The 16,710-nt window shown below is 37.2% G+C and overlaps 1 protein-coding gene across 1 annotated transcript in view; it reads right to left on the reverse strand.

Annotated features, from left to right (window-relative positions):
- Positions 1-1,977: 1,977 nt before the first annotated feature.
- FHIP2A (FHF complex subunit HOOK interacting protein 2A) overlaps positions 1,978-16,710 on the reverse strand; it is a 32,216-nt gene continuing 17,483 nt past the window's right edge. Inside the window, exons 6-17 of the mRNA XM_081573526.1 lie at positions 13,504-13,797; positions 13,136-13,332; positions 11,810-11,924; positions 11,163-11,239; positions 10,670-10,862; positions 10,327-10,496; positions 9,787-9,930; positions 8,506-8,596; positions 6,096-6,239; positions 3,299-3,439; positions 2,616-2,719; positions 1,978-2,515 (exon numbers count right to left, since the gene is read on the reverse strand). Of these exons, the coding sequence (XP_081429652.1) occupies positions 2,410-2,515; positions 2,616-2,719; positions 3,299-3,439; positions 6,096-6,239; positions 8,506-8,596; positions 9,787-9,930; positions 10,327-10,496; positions 10,670-10,862; positions 11,163-11,239; positions 11,810-11,924; positions 13,136-13,332; positions 13,504-13,797 (1,776 nt within the window). The 3' untranslated portion in view covers positions 1,978-2,409. The remainder of the gene's footprint in view (positions 2,516-2,615; positions 2,720-3,298; positions 3,440-6,095; positions 6,240-8,505; positions 8,597-9,786; positions 9,931-10,326; positions 10,497-10,669; positions 10,863-11,162; positions 11,240-11,809; positions 11,925-13,135; positions 13,333-13,503; positions 13,798-16,710) is intronic.

The following is a 16,710-nucleotide window of genomic DNA, read 5'->3' on the forward strand; positions in this document are numbered from 1 at the left end:
ATAAAAAAGCCAAAGACTATACTGTTAAGAGAGAAAGTTTAAAAAAGAATGTTATACCCATACACCAATGTGAAGCAAGACTAAAATTCAGTTTGGAACTTGTTATGGCAAGCGATCCCTAGGGTGGCACTGTCCACCCAACATAGTGTGCAACAGTCACTGTTTTGCACATGCTAAGGAATAGAAACAGTCAACTTCTGAAAGTATGAATATGGCTAGTCATGTAGGACAATGTTTCACTAACACATCAAACTCACTGTGAGGACTTGTGCTGGCTCTAGGTCTGAACTAAATAAGAAAAAGAAAAGAAAGACAGAAACCAGCTTGAAAGATAAACAAAGTATACCTTAAGCTTTAGCTGATTACAAATCAAAGTCATTATAATAATTTAGGAAAATAATTATCTTTTAAGAAGTAGCATACACACACACACATACACACAAATAGGAGTTAAAGCTTTTCTGAGCTTGGTTTCATGGATTAGCTGAAAGGTCCCACTGTGAAATCAAAGATAAAATAGTATTTGGCTTTCGAGGTAACATTGCCATTACACTTACTGAACTCTATGAAAACATTAAGAAATATCTAATACCTCTTAATGTTCTATTTTAAATACACCTACATCAAAGTAGACTACAACTACATCTAAAAATAAAGATGTTGCAGTGTTTCTTGCATCAATAAATACAGCAAAAAGAATAATATGCCTTCCCACGGTTAAAAATCATTTAAAGAAAAAAAAATCATTTAAAGAAAAACATGCACAAAGTAACTATCTCCCACTTATTTCATCATTGTTTCGCTTAATAAATCCCCTAGACTGAGCTAACAAAGATTTGCATTGAATTTAGAAATTTAGCTTTTTTTGTTGTTTTTAACAGTAAGCATTCCAGAGCCAAGAATAGTCATAATTTTTTTTGACATTCTGTTCTTAATAAATAGCAAAAACTAACTATAAAATAAATCAGAAAAACAAATACAACAAAATTAGCAGTAGGTGTAAAATACGCTTCTACACACATGCTGTAGGATGTAGAGATGCAAATATGTTAAACAAAACAAGTTCTCTCAAGGGGCAGTTTGGTTCCTTTCAGGCTGGAAGGATCACTAGACTGCTGCTCCCACAAACATCAGTAAATGGGAAGGTAAGGAGCAAAGTGCTGCTGCTTAACACATCAACCGAAAAAGCAAAACAAAAACCCAAGAAAGCGCAAAAGCATATTTGAGTGATAAGCATCACTTAAAGGAAGCACAGAAAGTGGATCAGCAAACACCACTGTGTAAACCAAGGACAAGCGTGCTGTGCACAGCACAGCCAACTACCCACACCACTCCTTCCCGCACCCATGACCACACAGATACCACTTTACCCAAGTTCTTTCATATGTAAACAGGACAGATTGGTTGGTTTGCTCTTAAATCTCTCTAGAATGATTTAAAACAAAAGATTGAGAAAAAAAATTGTAAACATTCAGGAGGCCATTGGCATTTTGATTGCTGCCACCTATACTACAATGCATTTCAATATGAAAATCAAATTATAAAGCAAGTTTCAGAGAGGGACGGAGAGATAGAAAAAAAGAAAAGGGTCTCAACCCAATACATGTTAATCAGCTTAAAACATCCTATTTTAGTAAACAATACCAATGGTGAGCACAAATTCAATATTGTTGCAAAAATGACAAAGCTTAAATTAAATGGGACCCATACATGAAAATCAATCACTAACCTGGCTATGTGCACAAAAGAATAAAAGAATGTTTCTTTAAAAAATATATATATATATTAATCAAGAATTTATCATATTAAACTGTTATTCTTAGAAAAGCTGAAGAAAGTTAATGGTGCTCTACACATTTTTATCTCCTATTATTAATTCATTTGATAGTTCCTAAATTTTATTTTTTCCTCATTTACAGTTTTTTTAAATATTTTGTTTGATAAGAATCCTGACCTTAAAAAGTTATAAAATTAGGGTTTTGTTTTTTTTTGCTACATGTTAATCCAAAAGAATGTAAGCACTTGAGTCCCAAAGAATGTCAAAAGGCCTTGCTACCTAAAAGGATATTAGGTTAACAGAAATATCATCAAAGTCATGACATCAGAAATTTTGCAGCTTTTCACACAGGCATTAGAAATGCGAATTTCCTGAAGTTCCTTTGATTGTATCCTGGATTCAAGGACGTGCAACTTTATATACAGAACCATTATGATAAAGCCAGTGAAAACAACATCACACAACACTGTACTGAGAGTGTCCACTCAGTGGATTCTGAATGGTTCTGTCCAGTTTATAACAATGTTTCATTTAAAAAGGGTTTTTATTGTCACGTGGCTGGGTGGAGCTGAGGCTTTTTTGATGAAATGTACACGATAGTTCTGTTCCCTTGGTTACTTGAAAGATGCTGTTTAGGGTGTGGAGGCTGCGTGGTATTTCACAAAGGCGATGGCCGCCAGCTCCTTACAGAACTCTTCCAGCACAATCACACCCTCTAGCAAGGTGATGTGGTCAATCCTGGGAAGGGAAAGCAGGCAATCAATCAATTCAGGGTATTAGCAGATCATCAAACGATGACAAAAGCTTTAGACAAACAACATGAGAAACACTGACTTACACAGGGCCTTCAGGTTCCAGACCAAGTAATCGCTTTCTGACTAGTAGAAGCTTGGGAGTAAAGTCTTGAATACGCTGGATTCGAACCATGAGGTCGCCAACAACCTGCATCACAGGGACGAAAAGGGCTCAGTTCCTGAAAAACTCCACGGGGGATTTTCAGGATAAAAAAAAAAAATCCATTTCCTATTACTAAATGAAGACTGTCACTTTTCATTATTCACATTAACAATCTGACAAAGGACCCACAGCTATCCCTTAAAATACAAAAGTTACATGTATCATTTAAGAGAATGAATCTTCCCTTTTTCTCCACATTCTGCAGTAAAATAATTCTAAACAGAAAATACATGATATTTTTCATCGTTGTTGTTTAGTGCCTCAGTCATGTCCGACTCTTTGCGACCCCATAGACTGCAGCACACCAGGCTTCCCTGTCCTTCACCATCTCCCAGAACTTGCTCAAACTCATGTCCATTGAGTCGGTGATGCCATCCACCCATCTCGTCCTCTGTCGTCCCCTTCTCCTCCTGCCCTCAATCTTTCCCAGCATCAGAGTCTTTTCTAATGAGTCCGCTCTTTAGATATTTTTCATTACATGACACTAATTACACCCAATGTTATTAAGATGTTAATTGGTCAGGTTGATCAATCCTGGAGAACATAACAAAACTGAGAACTCACCCTGACGATTACAGAGAATAGAGATCTACAGCCAGAAGCAAGGTTCACATAAGGGTCCAAGAGGTACTCATGTATATGTGGATGAGGGAAGAGAGAAAGTCTAGATAACACCGACGTTACTTGTAAGTTGACATCATATGGCTACAGAGAGGGAGAAAGGAAAAAGATATTTGACATTATTTTTACGTATATACCTGAGCACTGAATTTACCATTTCAATTTGTCTTTTCAAGAAAGGACAGTCTACCACCTCAATCCTTCTCTATATGCTCTTCTACAATGACAGTCTCTGTAACTAAATTAGCTCTAGCTCTTACCGTCTCAAAGTGCATACATCACAGCCCTAAAACTTTAAAACCAGAAAAGCATGCACATAAACATACAGGAAAAATAAACATATAACACTGTCAGAATGTCTCTGCTTTTTGCAGGTTTTTTAAGTTAGTAAGATAGTTCAAGAGGTCATATCAAAACCCAAAAAGACTTATAAACTACAAACAATAGAAGACATGTTAAATATTAGACAAAAGGTAAAAGGGAAGGTATTAAAATCTTTTAAGTAATCTAAGAAATGATAATCCTTGTTTTAAATTATTCAACTGCTGCTAGTTATCAAAAGCATATATACAATAAAGTCATATATATCACAGAAACTTGTCAACAGAGTAAAAGTACTTGAGGGGTAGAAATAACTCCCACAAGCCTTAATAGTGAACTAGAAGATAAAAATATCACGATTACAGAAAGGATCACCACCTTTACTGGGCAAGAGCATTAACTCTTCCAAACAATGACTATATATCTGTGTAAAGTTCCTCATACACGTTTTGTATTACAGTATTACAATTTTACCAGTTTTTTATACTTAATCTGTTTATTCCTCATAGAAAGAAGCTTGGAGGTGCTTTACAGAGTATGTGTCAAAATCAAAGCAAGACGCATGATATGCAAAAAGAGTTGCTACTATTGTGCCTAGAACTTTCAACAAAGATCTCTCATCCCTTCCAGTTTTCTTCTTCTAAGCAGTCAGAGGCAACTGAGTGGTTGAAACAAAACTGACTTCAGTGAGCAGGCTGGAAAGAACCTCAGCGGATGAGTGAGGTGACTGGATGAGTGAGAAACAGATGCTGCAGTGGGAGGAAGGGAAAGTGATTCAGGACCAAGATAATGTTAACCAGAAATGGTTAATCACAATGGTTCATCCTCATTCACTGAGTAGCTTTTAAGCGCTTGATCATAATGAATACCAATTAAGACGTGAATATTTGGCATTCAAAGGATGACCAATGCTTGAGCATGTGCCAGAAGATATCAAAGATACTGTTATATGAATAAAAATTCAAGTCCTGTGCTAAAGTCCAATTTCAGTCATTTTTGCCTACTACTAGATTCATGAACACAGATTTTCTGAAAGAAAATCTTAGTTTCAGTTGATGTGACTTAGTGAGTGAACTGTGGAGCCTAGCCTGAAGCCTTTCGTCTTTAAAAACCTTGACTTCCCAAGCCTTTTCAGATAAGAACATTATAATCAGATCGCAAAGATAATCATAAGTTCTGGGGGGTCTAATGTGCTTGGTTTAATTTCATTTTCTCTCTTTTCTAACTGCTTTTGCTAAAGATGATGTTTGCTTGTATGTTCACAGTACATAGATACCCCTAATAGTATCAGGCTAACCAGGCTGGGATTAAACATTATTATGGATAATTAACAATAAAGTAGCTAATTTCTGCACGTATAATTGAGAAGTTATGACATCAGGTATTCATGACACTGTTGTGTTGTCACAGCCTTAATTTTTGAAAAATACAGTGTGTTTAGTATTATTTTTAAAAGAAAAAAAGGACTTGACTCGATGTCTTTATTAATTATTATCAGAAACAGTGCTGACTGAAGTCAACCCAGTGAAATACTTCTTAATTATCATTTCTTTATTTGGCTTTCTGGTTATTGAAGACAGCCAGATTGTATAATAAATTTCTTTTGTAACTCCCTATGCTCGTATAAATATTTAAGTAAAATGCTAAAAAAACCAAGTACTTTAACATAGGATTTCAAATTAATTCTAAACTGGCTAACTCAGTTTTCATGCTGAGGCAAGTTTAATGCCACATAGTTTCATTTCAAGGGTCCATATCAACGTATAAAATATTTCAAAGCTCTACTGTCACTCTATATGTCAGGGAGAGAGGGAGGGAGGGATTCTCTAACCTCGAGTTTAGTTTTCCTGATAGTCGGTGAGAGAGACACAGCAACATACCAGCTGCCGGTGATTTTTACTTCCCTTGAAATAAGCAAATTAACTTTTTATATTTCATTTCCCCTTATGAAAATGAATATCATTCACAAGTTCTTCGTCTGAAGAAGCAGGTTCATCTAATACTGTTCTGTAATTTTAGCGAGATCAGAGCACTCAAGATTTGGTTTGAAATGACGTTTAAGGTCTTCTGTATTAAACCTAACAAGTTTCACTCTATCTGTACCTGTAACTAACCAAAACGCTTTCTAGGAAAGCACTCTAGTCACTGCCAAAAGATGTTAAGATTACTGTTAATAAGACAATGGCCCACAATGAGAAGTAAACACACAAATCTATAACACTTGTCAGGGCAGATAAAAGTTTTAACATAATGAATGCATCAGAAACCCACCAACTGTTGGCAATCAAGCTTTATGAAAAAGTCATCTCGTGGAAAAAAGAAAACAATAAAACTACTGAAGATGTAAAGTAAGATGTAAACAGAACCCATGGTGAATGGTAACAAAATAATACGAAGTTAATACTTTAAAACTTATTACCTGATCAAGAATTCTTCCCATCCTGTCAAATAAGACTTTCAAAAAATGACCTTCAAAGAAAGCTGCTTCTAAATTGCACCTTTCCAATGCTTTTGGAGAGCCAGGCCACTCCCATCTTAAGCAGATAGCACAGTAGTCCCGGAACTGTGGAGAAAACATTTGGATCATTAAAGAAGAACTGAGCAGAAACAGATTGAGATTAAATAGAAACAATTTCCCCGAATAAGTGTAACAATCCACTGGAATGCTGAGTGTCTGCTAAGTGTCAGGAACCACGGGGAGATGGGAGAAGATGGCATAGATGACACCCTCACTGCAGAGAGGCACAGGTAAGGTCACAGCCACCAGTACCAACATGCTGGTGAGAAAGCCGGCGGATTCTAACTTCACCAAAGCGCCCCTTGCACTGATGGGGCAAGCATAAGCATATGCTCTTCCCTTTAGAGGACTTCAACCCTTTACTTATTCTCATCACAGATTTAGAGTATTTAGAAAGCAAAGTAAGTCTTAGCCACATTTCCCAATCTATTCTCAAATGTCACATGTAATGTACAAAATAGACAAAATATAATAGGTGAACAGACGCATGTCATCTGAGAAGGCAAACTTGACTTCGCTACCATGTGTTTACCCAGGCATGTTGCTGTGACTGAGAAACAGGGCTGCTGCAAGTACAGTCTGAAAACTGTTCACTACCATCGCAATGAGATGAGTGTAAAAAGGGAGAGCAAGTTTAGAAACTTCTCTTTCAATTTCACTGAGTAAATTTTATGTCAGTTCAATCTAATAAAATAACTGGGGCTTGTATTTAGTGTTTTTTCATTTTTCTGGTATTTCATTTTTATATTTTACAAAAGCATTGGTCCGTGACAGGTTAAAAGTAAGTGGAAACTGGCTCTTACTATACATTTTATCAGTAAGGAATGCCACAATATGGATTTTTGTAAGCACAAGAATATCTCTTATAATAAAAAGAAAATTTAAAAGTCTTCCCTGACATTTAATTTACTTGAATTTAAAAAAAGAAATTTGGAGCATAGTTTTCTTCCATATTCTTTCCCTTTTCACATTCTCCTTATTAAATAAAGCAAAATTACTTTGACATCCGTAGTTTACAAATTAGCTGAGATTAAAACATATTCTTCTTACTACAAAGCACTAGCTTCAGCTTTTAAAAGAAAAACATTTAAAATGATTTAAAAACCCCCTTCTTCAATATCTTGTGAGTTTTAAACTATTTCTTTCAATAGACAATTTTCTTTATAAAACCACACCCCAATATTTAATAAAGCATTTTTATATTAACATTTTTGAATTTCTGAGCTAGAAAATAAGTCTAAATTTTTTCTTTTTATCTCTTTTCAAATATTCCTAAAATAATTCTAACTGTTATCAGAATATGGAAATGAAACTTTTCAGAGAGAATCATAGCAGTTTAAAAATCCAATCGGTACTACTGAGGTTGGGGCTGCTTTCCTTGTCTCTATTTTATTGTTACATGAATGTATTTGCTACCCTGGTACTCTAGTTATTCACATAGTAATGGGGACTTGAATTTAGGCTTAAAGCATCAAGAATTAACTGTAAGGGCATGCAAGTTAATTATCAATAAAAGCACACTTCCACCCAAAAGATTTAAATGAAAATTAAATGCATATTTTTCTGATGTGAGGCATTTCAAAACTTTAGAATTTGGTAAAATGTAAAATGCTACAGGGGGCTTCCCTGGTGGCTCAGGAGTAAAGAATCTGCCTTCAGTGCAGGAGATATGGGTTCAATCCCTGGGTAGGGAAGATCCTTTGGAGAAGGAAATGCTACCCACTCCAGTATTCTTGCCTGGGAAACCCCATGGACAGAGAAGCCTGGTGGACTACAGTCCATGGGGCTAGAGAGACTGAGCACATACACACATACAAAATGCTACAGAGGGAAAAGATGATTGAGAGAAGCCCATTTCATTTAATAACTAAGGGGAGACGTTTGAGAAAGTGGTTTCAGGGAGGTGGAAAGCTGGGGTGCAGAGGATGAAGAGGCAGTCCTTGGGAATTACAGATGAGTGAGAACAGTGGGGGAGAGGGGAGGAAACAGCCTGTGGGTCGGCAGTAATGCTAGAACCATTTAAAAGTCACGGTTTAGATCAGCAGGGAGAAGGATCTAGGGAAGAAATAACTTCAAGGACAGAAAACAAAGGAAGAAAAGGTGTGGAGGGGGGGAAGCAGAGAGAAATCTTGGGACAGAGACACACACTCAGTGAAAGGCAGTCAGGTCACTGACAGAAAGTTCAAGTGGTTAAGAGTGGAGTTCAGGTCTTGCAGAGAAAGGGGAACCTTTGGAGAAATAACTGTGGCCCATGTGATGAGGGCTATGTCTGTGCATCTTATTAGATCTCACGTCAAATCACTTCACCTACCTGCCTGTGAGCGTCTCGGAGGTAGGTGTCGTATCCAGTGCCCTCCACATGGTAGGACGATTTTGCTTCATCTGGGACCAGACAGAGAAAACTTAAAGGAAAAACAGCCATAATCAGTAACACAAATACTCTCACAATTCATTATCTCTATGTGTATTAAAATATCTAGCGGTGTCTTCAGTTTAGCCAAGTATTAATGCAGATGGAAACTTGGAAAGTATTTATCTTGAATCAGTTCTACAATTTACTGATTAAATACTGTCATTATTTTAAAGGTTTTCTTTAAAAATTACTCATTCCACTTAAAGTAGAAATCAAGCAGAAGATGACTTGACTCTTGCTACATTACAGGGCAATGACAGAGAGCCCTGATGTTTGTTAGCCTCAGGAAACTGGCTTTTAAGTAACAGAACCTTAGATTCTCATGCGCCCTAACTATGCATCTTACACTATGTGCCGTTTTCTCTAAAGCCACCTTGCAGCACCTGGCACGTCACTGATAGGATTGCCAAGGAAGAAAGAGAAGAAAATTACTGGGGAAAAGGTACTTAAAAAAACCCCTTTATAAAGGACTTCCCTGGTGGTGCAGTAGATAAGAATCCACTTGCCAATGCAGGGGAAAGGGGTTTCATCCCTGTTCCTGAAGATTCCACATGCCACGGAGTAAATAAGTCCCTACCCCACAACTAGTGAGCCCATGTGCTGCAACTACTGAAGTTCGCACACCTAGAGCCCGTGCTCCGCAACACGAGAAACCCACACACCGCAAAGAACAGACCCTGCTCTCCGCAACTAGAGAAAGCCTGAGCCTGCGCAAGGCAACAAGGACCCAGCACAGCCAAAAATAAATAAATATAAGTTAATTAATTTAGTTTAAAAATGTATATAAAAACACAAACTAATGAAAAGAAATAGCCCTCCGCTTAGCACATGTGAGTACATGGCTAGTAAGTTCAATCCGTCAAACTGGAAATTCTCAATGTTGTTCCAACTGGGAATTACTTAAAATTGTTTACATTAAAAAAAACAAAAGGAGAGTACCCTGAAGATTAGTTTAGTCACTACCACTCTAGAGTTTTTGTTTTTTTTTTTCCTCTTTTGTATCGATTGTTGCCTCTAGGCTGTTCGCCAGCTACATAAGCATTTCAAAAAGTTGACATAATCTTTAAAAAAGGGAAGACTGAGTTCATGACATATCTCTACAATGATCAAAGAGCAGAGCTGTTATACGTTGTAAAAACAAGTGAAAGAGCTGTAAGTCAAATATATACAGCAACTCACCTATTTACAATTTTGTGGACTTCGGTTTTCCCATCGTTTTTGGGGTGGTCTGGAGTAGCAGGAGGTGAGGAACTAAGCCACTCTTGATTTGACAAAGTGTTATCTGGTGAAATGTCAGTAAATAAGGGATCTTCTTCCAGATCTCTAAGTTTAATTTAATGATGCATAAAAAAATTTTATTATATTTTCTAAACCAAAAGATTCTCTGCTATGTTCTCAGAAACCTTTACATAATTTTGCTAATAAAAGAATTAAGGAATAATGAATGTATTTATATTGTACAGAGAAATTAACATTTTTTTACTAACATCAAACTCAAGGTTATATTGACTTTGTTAGGTTTAGTGAATAGATACTGCTGCTTGTGATTTGAAGGGACAATAATATCAGGACATATAAATTTTATTTTTAAAAAACTTTTAAACTGTTAGAGTATTTTTAAAAATACTTTAAGAGAAGAAGGAAGAGAAGAGAAATTAAGAGGGGAGAAAATTATGACTTAATATGAAATGCTAAATTCAGAGCTGGATAGAAACTTACACAGCTCCTGCTATTAATCCATTCTCCACTACATCTTTATCTTCTGGGCACACAGGTTTATATTCTGTATAGTTTCTTTCTTCAAGATTTCTTAGGACCAAGTTGTAAAGAATGTGCTCATTGGGTTTTTGTAGGAGATGTTCAAACATTCTTAATGTCATTATGCTGATCTGAAACCCAAAATGATAAAAGGTAACTGAAAAATACTTAAACTATTTTTCATGATTTCAATTTTCAAAATAAAAAGCCACATAAAATAAGGCTGCATTCAAAACATGACAAGTACATCAAAGTCAGTACGTCAAAGAACCTAAGCTCAGTTCTAAATCCTTGTATAGCTCACCTCATCAGATATGTGATCACAGTGTTCAATTAACCTGTGTCTTAAAGGATGTCTGCTAATTTCTGCCAGAGTTTCTGGTTCCCTCTGTTCTCCAAGGATGAAAAACACCATCTCTTGAAGCAAAATGTCAGAGGTCACTTGCCGAACAATGCGATGGAGCAGAGCGGTTGACGTCAGAATACCCATCTCAGAACTGCAAACAAACGGGCAATCAGGCGAGAACGACACGAGCACCGTGATTTCTCAGAAAAAGTAAAGAGGCCACTCATGGGCTTCCCCGGTAGCTCAGAGGCAGAGGATCTGCCTGCAATGCAGGAGACATGGGTTTGATCCCTGGGCTGGGAAGATCCCCTGGAGAAGGAAATAGCAACCCACTGTCGTGTTCTTGTCTGGGCGATCCCACGGACAGAGGAGCCTGGCAGGCTACTGCCCAGGGGGTCACAAAGAGTCGGACATGACTTAGCAGCTAAACACCAACAAAGAGGCCACTCACGTTTGCATTAGCTGAGGTTCCATTACACCGATAAAAAATCTTTCATGAACAGCTTTGGCAAGAGCAACAGCAGCAGTCTAGAACATAGTATTAAGTATCATATTTTTTTTAACGAGAGAGATTAATTTATAACACCACTAAATCAATTTACACTCTCCATCTAATTTAATGTAGAAAAACAAACTTGCCTATTGCCTATCTCGTTGATGGCATATAAACCTAGATAAGATGCTAGCTCCTGGTTCCTTTACATTTATCTAAATTTATCTAAATTTCCAAGAGCAAAGACAAACAGGATAAAAATATTATACCAACCACTTATTGTATTAACATCTCCCCAAAGAGGAGAAATGCAGGGAAGCCAATGTTACCTTGTAAAGGGTTGTTGTATAATACTTAAAGAAACGTAAGGGCAGAACTTGAACTGTGATTTATTCCAGAGCTGTAATACATATACACGCACACACACACAATTACATACGTATACTTTCGGAGGGTTTGCTATTTCACTTTATTTATTTTACTAACTATGCTATCTATCCTAAGATAATTAAGATATATTTAGGGATATAGATTGATTATTCAAATTTCACTCAGTGGTTATTTACATTTTTAAGTTATCAATTAAACAACAAAAGTATTCAAACCTTTTGTGCTTCCTTTATGAGTTGATCACAATAATCAAACCAGGAGAGAAATGAAATTAAGGCTCTTTTTCCGGGAAATGCTGAAGCATCTTCTTTATGACTATATGAGTCCAAGCTACAGGACACAGAACACAGAGTTATTCAAGAGCATTAATGCAGTTCAGTGCATACGGGGAGATGAAGGCCCGTAAGCGAACACACGGGGTGACACATTTAGGTGAGACTGGATGACAGTCAGAGGAGGGTTTATACATGAAGCCAAGGATAAGACAAAACCTCTTAGATAAAAGCTGTGAATAATTTTCACTCATTAAGTGGAGAATGGGGCTACAGCAGAAAAACCACTGAGACAACTCCGCATATTTCCACCATAAATTTGACTGAGTAACAGGAATGGAAAGTTGGAAGTTCTCAGCCTCCAGGATGAAAGGAAAGGAACGTAAAGGAGGGACGGCAAAAGGAAACGACTGATCTGCTTCTCTTCCTGCCTTAAAACACTACCCAGCAGTGAAGTTAAGAAGTGGGTCTGGCATACAGATGTTGACAGAATACAGAGTGGAAAAAAACAAGTAAACATCAAAGAAGGGTTAAAAATACACAAAGAAAAAGTAACAGGTCTGATGTCAAAAATGTTAGGCTGCTTACAGGTGGTGCGGTTACAAGTAATTTTATTTACGCTGCTTTACACTTTTATTGGGCTTCCCTTGTGGCTCAGCTGGTAAAGAATCGCTTGCAGTCCAGGAGACCCTGGTTCGATTCCCGGGTTGGGAAGATCCACTGGGGAAGGGATAGGCTACCCACTCCAGTATTCCGGCCTGGAGAATTCCATGGACTTTATAGTCCATGAGGTCGCCAAGAGTTGGGACACAACTGAGCTACTTTCACTTTCACACTTTTAATAACTTATAAATGTTCTGCAGTAATCCTATTTTCATATGAGAATCAAGAGGGTAGCCCTAACCCTGGAGGAAACAGGTGAGAGAGGTGGGAGGTGAGGTTCCACACAAGTTTTTTGGTTTTTTAAAAAAATACAGTCAGATAAAGTTATTGATCTTAAGGTATTAACTGATCACTACAAGAGACAAAGGGAAAGAATAGCTTAACTACGTAACACCTAGACTGTTACCATGCCAATTCGTTCCTGATAATAAAGTTTAAGGCAAGCCTCAAAACAACAATCTGGCTTAATGATGACTAGCAATGTTATATTTTTCAAACCTGAAGAGGTGTATCACTGCAAAACGCAAAAGTGTATTTTAAAAGTGTATTTAAAAGTGTATGCTTAAGAGGTCACTTTGATAGGGAAACACAAACAGCGGCTCTTACCCCCAGTTAATTGCTTCCACTGTTTCAATATCTAAGGGGTCCACTGATTGAGGTAGGGCCTTGTACAGGGAGGCGAGCCTGTCGGTGAGCAGTTCGCACAAGCATGTGCTCTGCGTGAGGCACTTGGCGGCGGCTGGCTCTGGCAAGCTCACTAACAGCATCAAGCCCTCACAGGCTTTCACGGCTATTCGGCCATCCTGAGGGGAAAAACACAAACCCCTACAATGCTTGAATCAGACATACGGCAGGTTGTTTGGAAAAATTCCCCTTAAACAGATTAACGTTTTATGCCAAAATAAAAATAGAATTTTTTTTTCTAGGCATTTAACAGTGATTATGTTAGGGGAAAAAAAGAAAAGATGACTCACAGGACTTCTAGTAAGATTTAACAAAGAATTCACTAGGTTGTAATCCTGGTTTGGACGAACAACTGTGGCCTCTGGCAATGCAGTGACACTGAGATTTTCCAAGCTCGTGGACAGGTCACCCATCTGATGAGAAGGCTCATCTTCTAAGTCTGCGTGCTCCGTTCCAGAAGCACCAGACGGTTCCTCTGGCTGACAGGACTGGCCTGTATCTGTTGACAAGGAATCTTGACCTTTTAATACATCTTCTGAAATTGCATTTGGGCCTCCTTGGGAAGCCAATGATTTAAACTTGTTCTGAAAAGGAATACATGTTTTGTAAGATTCACGTCAAAAGCCTTATAGAACAAAAATCATATTTTAATGTGTTTTTCTGTAATTAACACTCAATATCTGGCCACTGTCACAACAGATAAAAGTGTTATGACAAATGAAAATACATGGACTTAAACAAACCGTGCTTTAGATGTCTTAAAATTACATAGGCATTTATCATAGTCTTCAGAATAGGATCTACAAAATGTTTTACACCGGCTGTAAACAATGAACAATATTAGTAATAACTATTTGACTGCTACTGGAAACAACTGATGTTAGTGAGGAAAAATAAGATTCAGGAAGTTTCAGTTGCCATTAATTGTTTTCTCATTACTGGCCTACTAAAAATAAATAGCCCTAATGCTGATTCTTCTAAAATTAGTTTCTAAGATGATTTTTCTAAGGCTTTTCCTTATACCTCTGCTCTGTAAATATAACTCAATACCCTGAGGACATTCTTGTTAGTATTTTTGAGGATAAAAACGAAGATTTGCTTGAAATATTATGACCCCCTCCCCATACTGTACACAGCCAAACACAAAAATAACCTAAATTGAAGCAAATCATTAGTTTCCAGGCAAAGGTTTCTTGCTTTCCATTTAAACATAAGAGCAAAAAAATCAAATCACACACACAGTTTAGAATTCATCATAAATCAGCTTCTCTGCAGGACCCATCAGAGTGCTTCATCAGAGAAGTGCATTAAATGCTGAATAAAGTCAAAGTTCCACTTCCAAAATTACATGATAGATATTATAAATCACTTTTATTGCTATTCAAAGTATAGTTTAGACCAATCTTATTGAGAAAGTGGGCTCACAGCACATACATTAGAAGAAAACAATCCTATGGAACTAAATGAATATTCCAAACAACTTCCCAATTTCCTAAGAAGTCAACTGCATATCATAGTTTTTATGAATGTCAAATATTTTATTCCATCTAAAATGTTAATACTGTTGTTGGGAGTAGCATCTCAGATAAGAACGGCAAGAAGAAGAACAATCCTGGGGTTGGAAAGAGTCAGACATGACTAAGCAACTAACACTTTCACTTTCAGCACTCACCCCCTAAACTAGTGTTTCTCAACTCAGGACTGCTGGCTCATGGTTTTCTGTGGGACTTGATAAAAATGCAGAATGAAAATATCTGGAGGTGGAACCACGGGATCTGCTTTTTAAAACAGCTCTGCAAGCAAGCACGAATTTGAAGCCTTTGACAATTCCCATCTATCTGTCTGGGTCCCTTTCTTACCACATAGCCTAATTAAACTGTGTGAACACACCACCGACTTGCCTATCTTCACCCCTTTTTGTGCTCGCCCATTCTTATCTAAACATCTGTCAAGGCTCATTTCAAGGACAACCTCATCCATGCTCCCTCCTAATGACCAAGGCAGATGTAATCTCTTCATCCTGTGAAGTTTTAGGGGCAATTACTCTGTATCTTTCTTATGATACTCACCTTACTCTACCTCAGATTACAGTATTTGAAGATTAGTCTTCCCTCATCACCAGACTACCAACTCCTTTACAGCAAAGAATGTTTCTAACTTATCTACCATCTGCACTTAACTCATAGCAAATGCATCTACTGGCCAATGTAAATGAAGAGCGAGATTAGATTTCAAGGGATATATACTTGAGAATTGCAAAGTACTTCTATTACTAGTGAAAGTGAAAGTCACTCAGTCATGCCTGACTCTTTGCAATCCTGTGACTGTATAGTCCATGGAATTCTCTAGGCCAGAATACTGGAGTGTGTAGCCTTTCTCTTCTCCAAGAGATCTTCCCAATCCAGGGATCGAACCCAGGTCTCCCGCATTGCAGGCAGATTCTTTACCAGCTGAGCCACAAGGGAAGCTCTGTTACTATCATGCTAGTAATAAAGCTGCATGTCTCAAAAGATTCATTCATTCAATATGTTAATTAAGCAGTTATTGTGCATTGTGCTAGATACCAGAGAAGCTATGGGGACCCAAAGATTAATAAAATAGAATCCTTGTCCTCAAGGAGCTTACTGACCAGGAAGAGAAAATAAAATGTACACAAATGACTCTAATGCCAGGGAGACTATAATAACTGGCAATAAAAGCATTAAGATTAATATTAAAAGCATAGGAATAGTCCAGTTAGTTCAGCAAATGGAGTCACCTACCACACCAGGCTTTGGAGAAGTAGGTGTTATAAAAATGCAGGATTACAGAGACATGACCCTAATTCAGAAGGGTGGTTTTTATGCTGAGGTCTACATGTAAATGTTTCTCTGAAGACAGGCAGGCATACATATGTCTGCAAATTTTCAGTTTCTAATCTATGGCTGTGTACTTCTGAAACAAGTATCAGAGATTCTGAGAAAATCTCCTTAAAGCTTAAGCTTGGAAAAAAATCTATGCATCTAAAGTAATTTAGGTTACTTAAGAAAACTTAAGTAAAAACGAACTTTGAGGAGAAAAATCTCACATTGAGCCAAATCAAGATATTTGATATATTTATATCACAAGGCTATTACAGCCATTTTGAAGCAAATTTTCAAAATATATGTCATGAAAAACAGGTATTCATAGTCCTTAACACTAAGCTAGAAATTTAAATACATGCAATTCTGCACCTTGTTAAGGTAGGTGCTTACCTACCTCCAGTAACAGTGCAGAATAATATCCTGAATTACTTACTCAATAAAATGAAATAAAAAATGAACCCATCTATTAGAATGGCTAAAAGTTTTAAAAACAAAAAACTTGACAACACTCACTCTGACAGGGACACGGAACAACAACTCTCATACGTTGCCCCTGGGCTGCAAAATGATAAACCCACTTGGAAAGAGTTTTGCAAATATACACTTACTACAACATGATCCAGAAATCCTACTCTTAGGTATTTCCCGAAG

Source organism: Giraffa tippelskirchi, chromosome 2, assembly GCF_054371585.1.
Source record: "Giraffa tippelskirchi isolate mGirTip1 chromosome 2, T2T-mGirTip1v1.2.pri, whole genome shotgun sequence".
NCBI classification, from domain to species: Eukaryota; Metazoa; Chordata; class Mammalia; order Artiodactyla; family Giraffidae; genus Giraffa; species Giraffa tippelskirchi.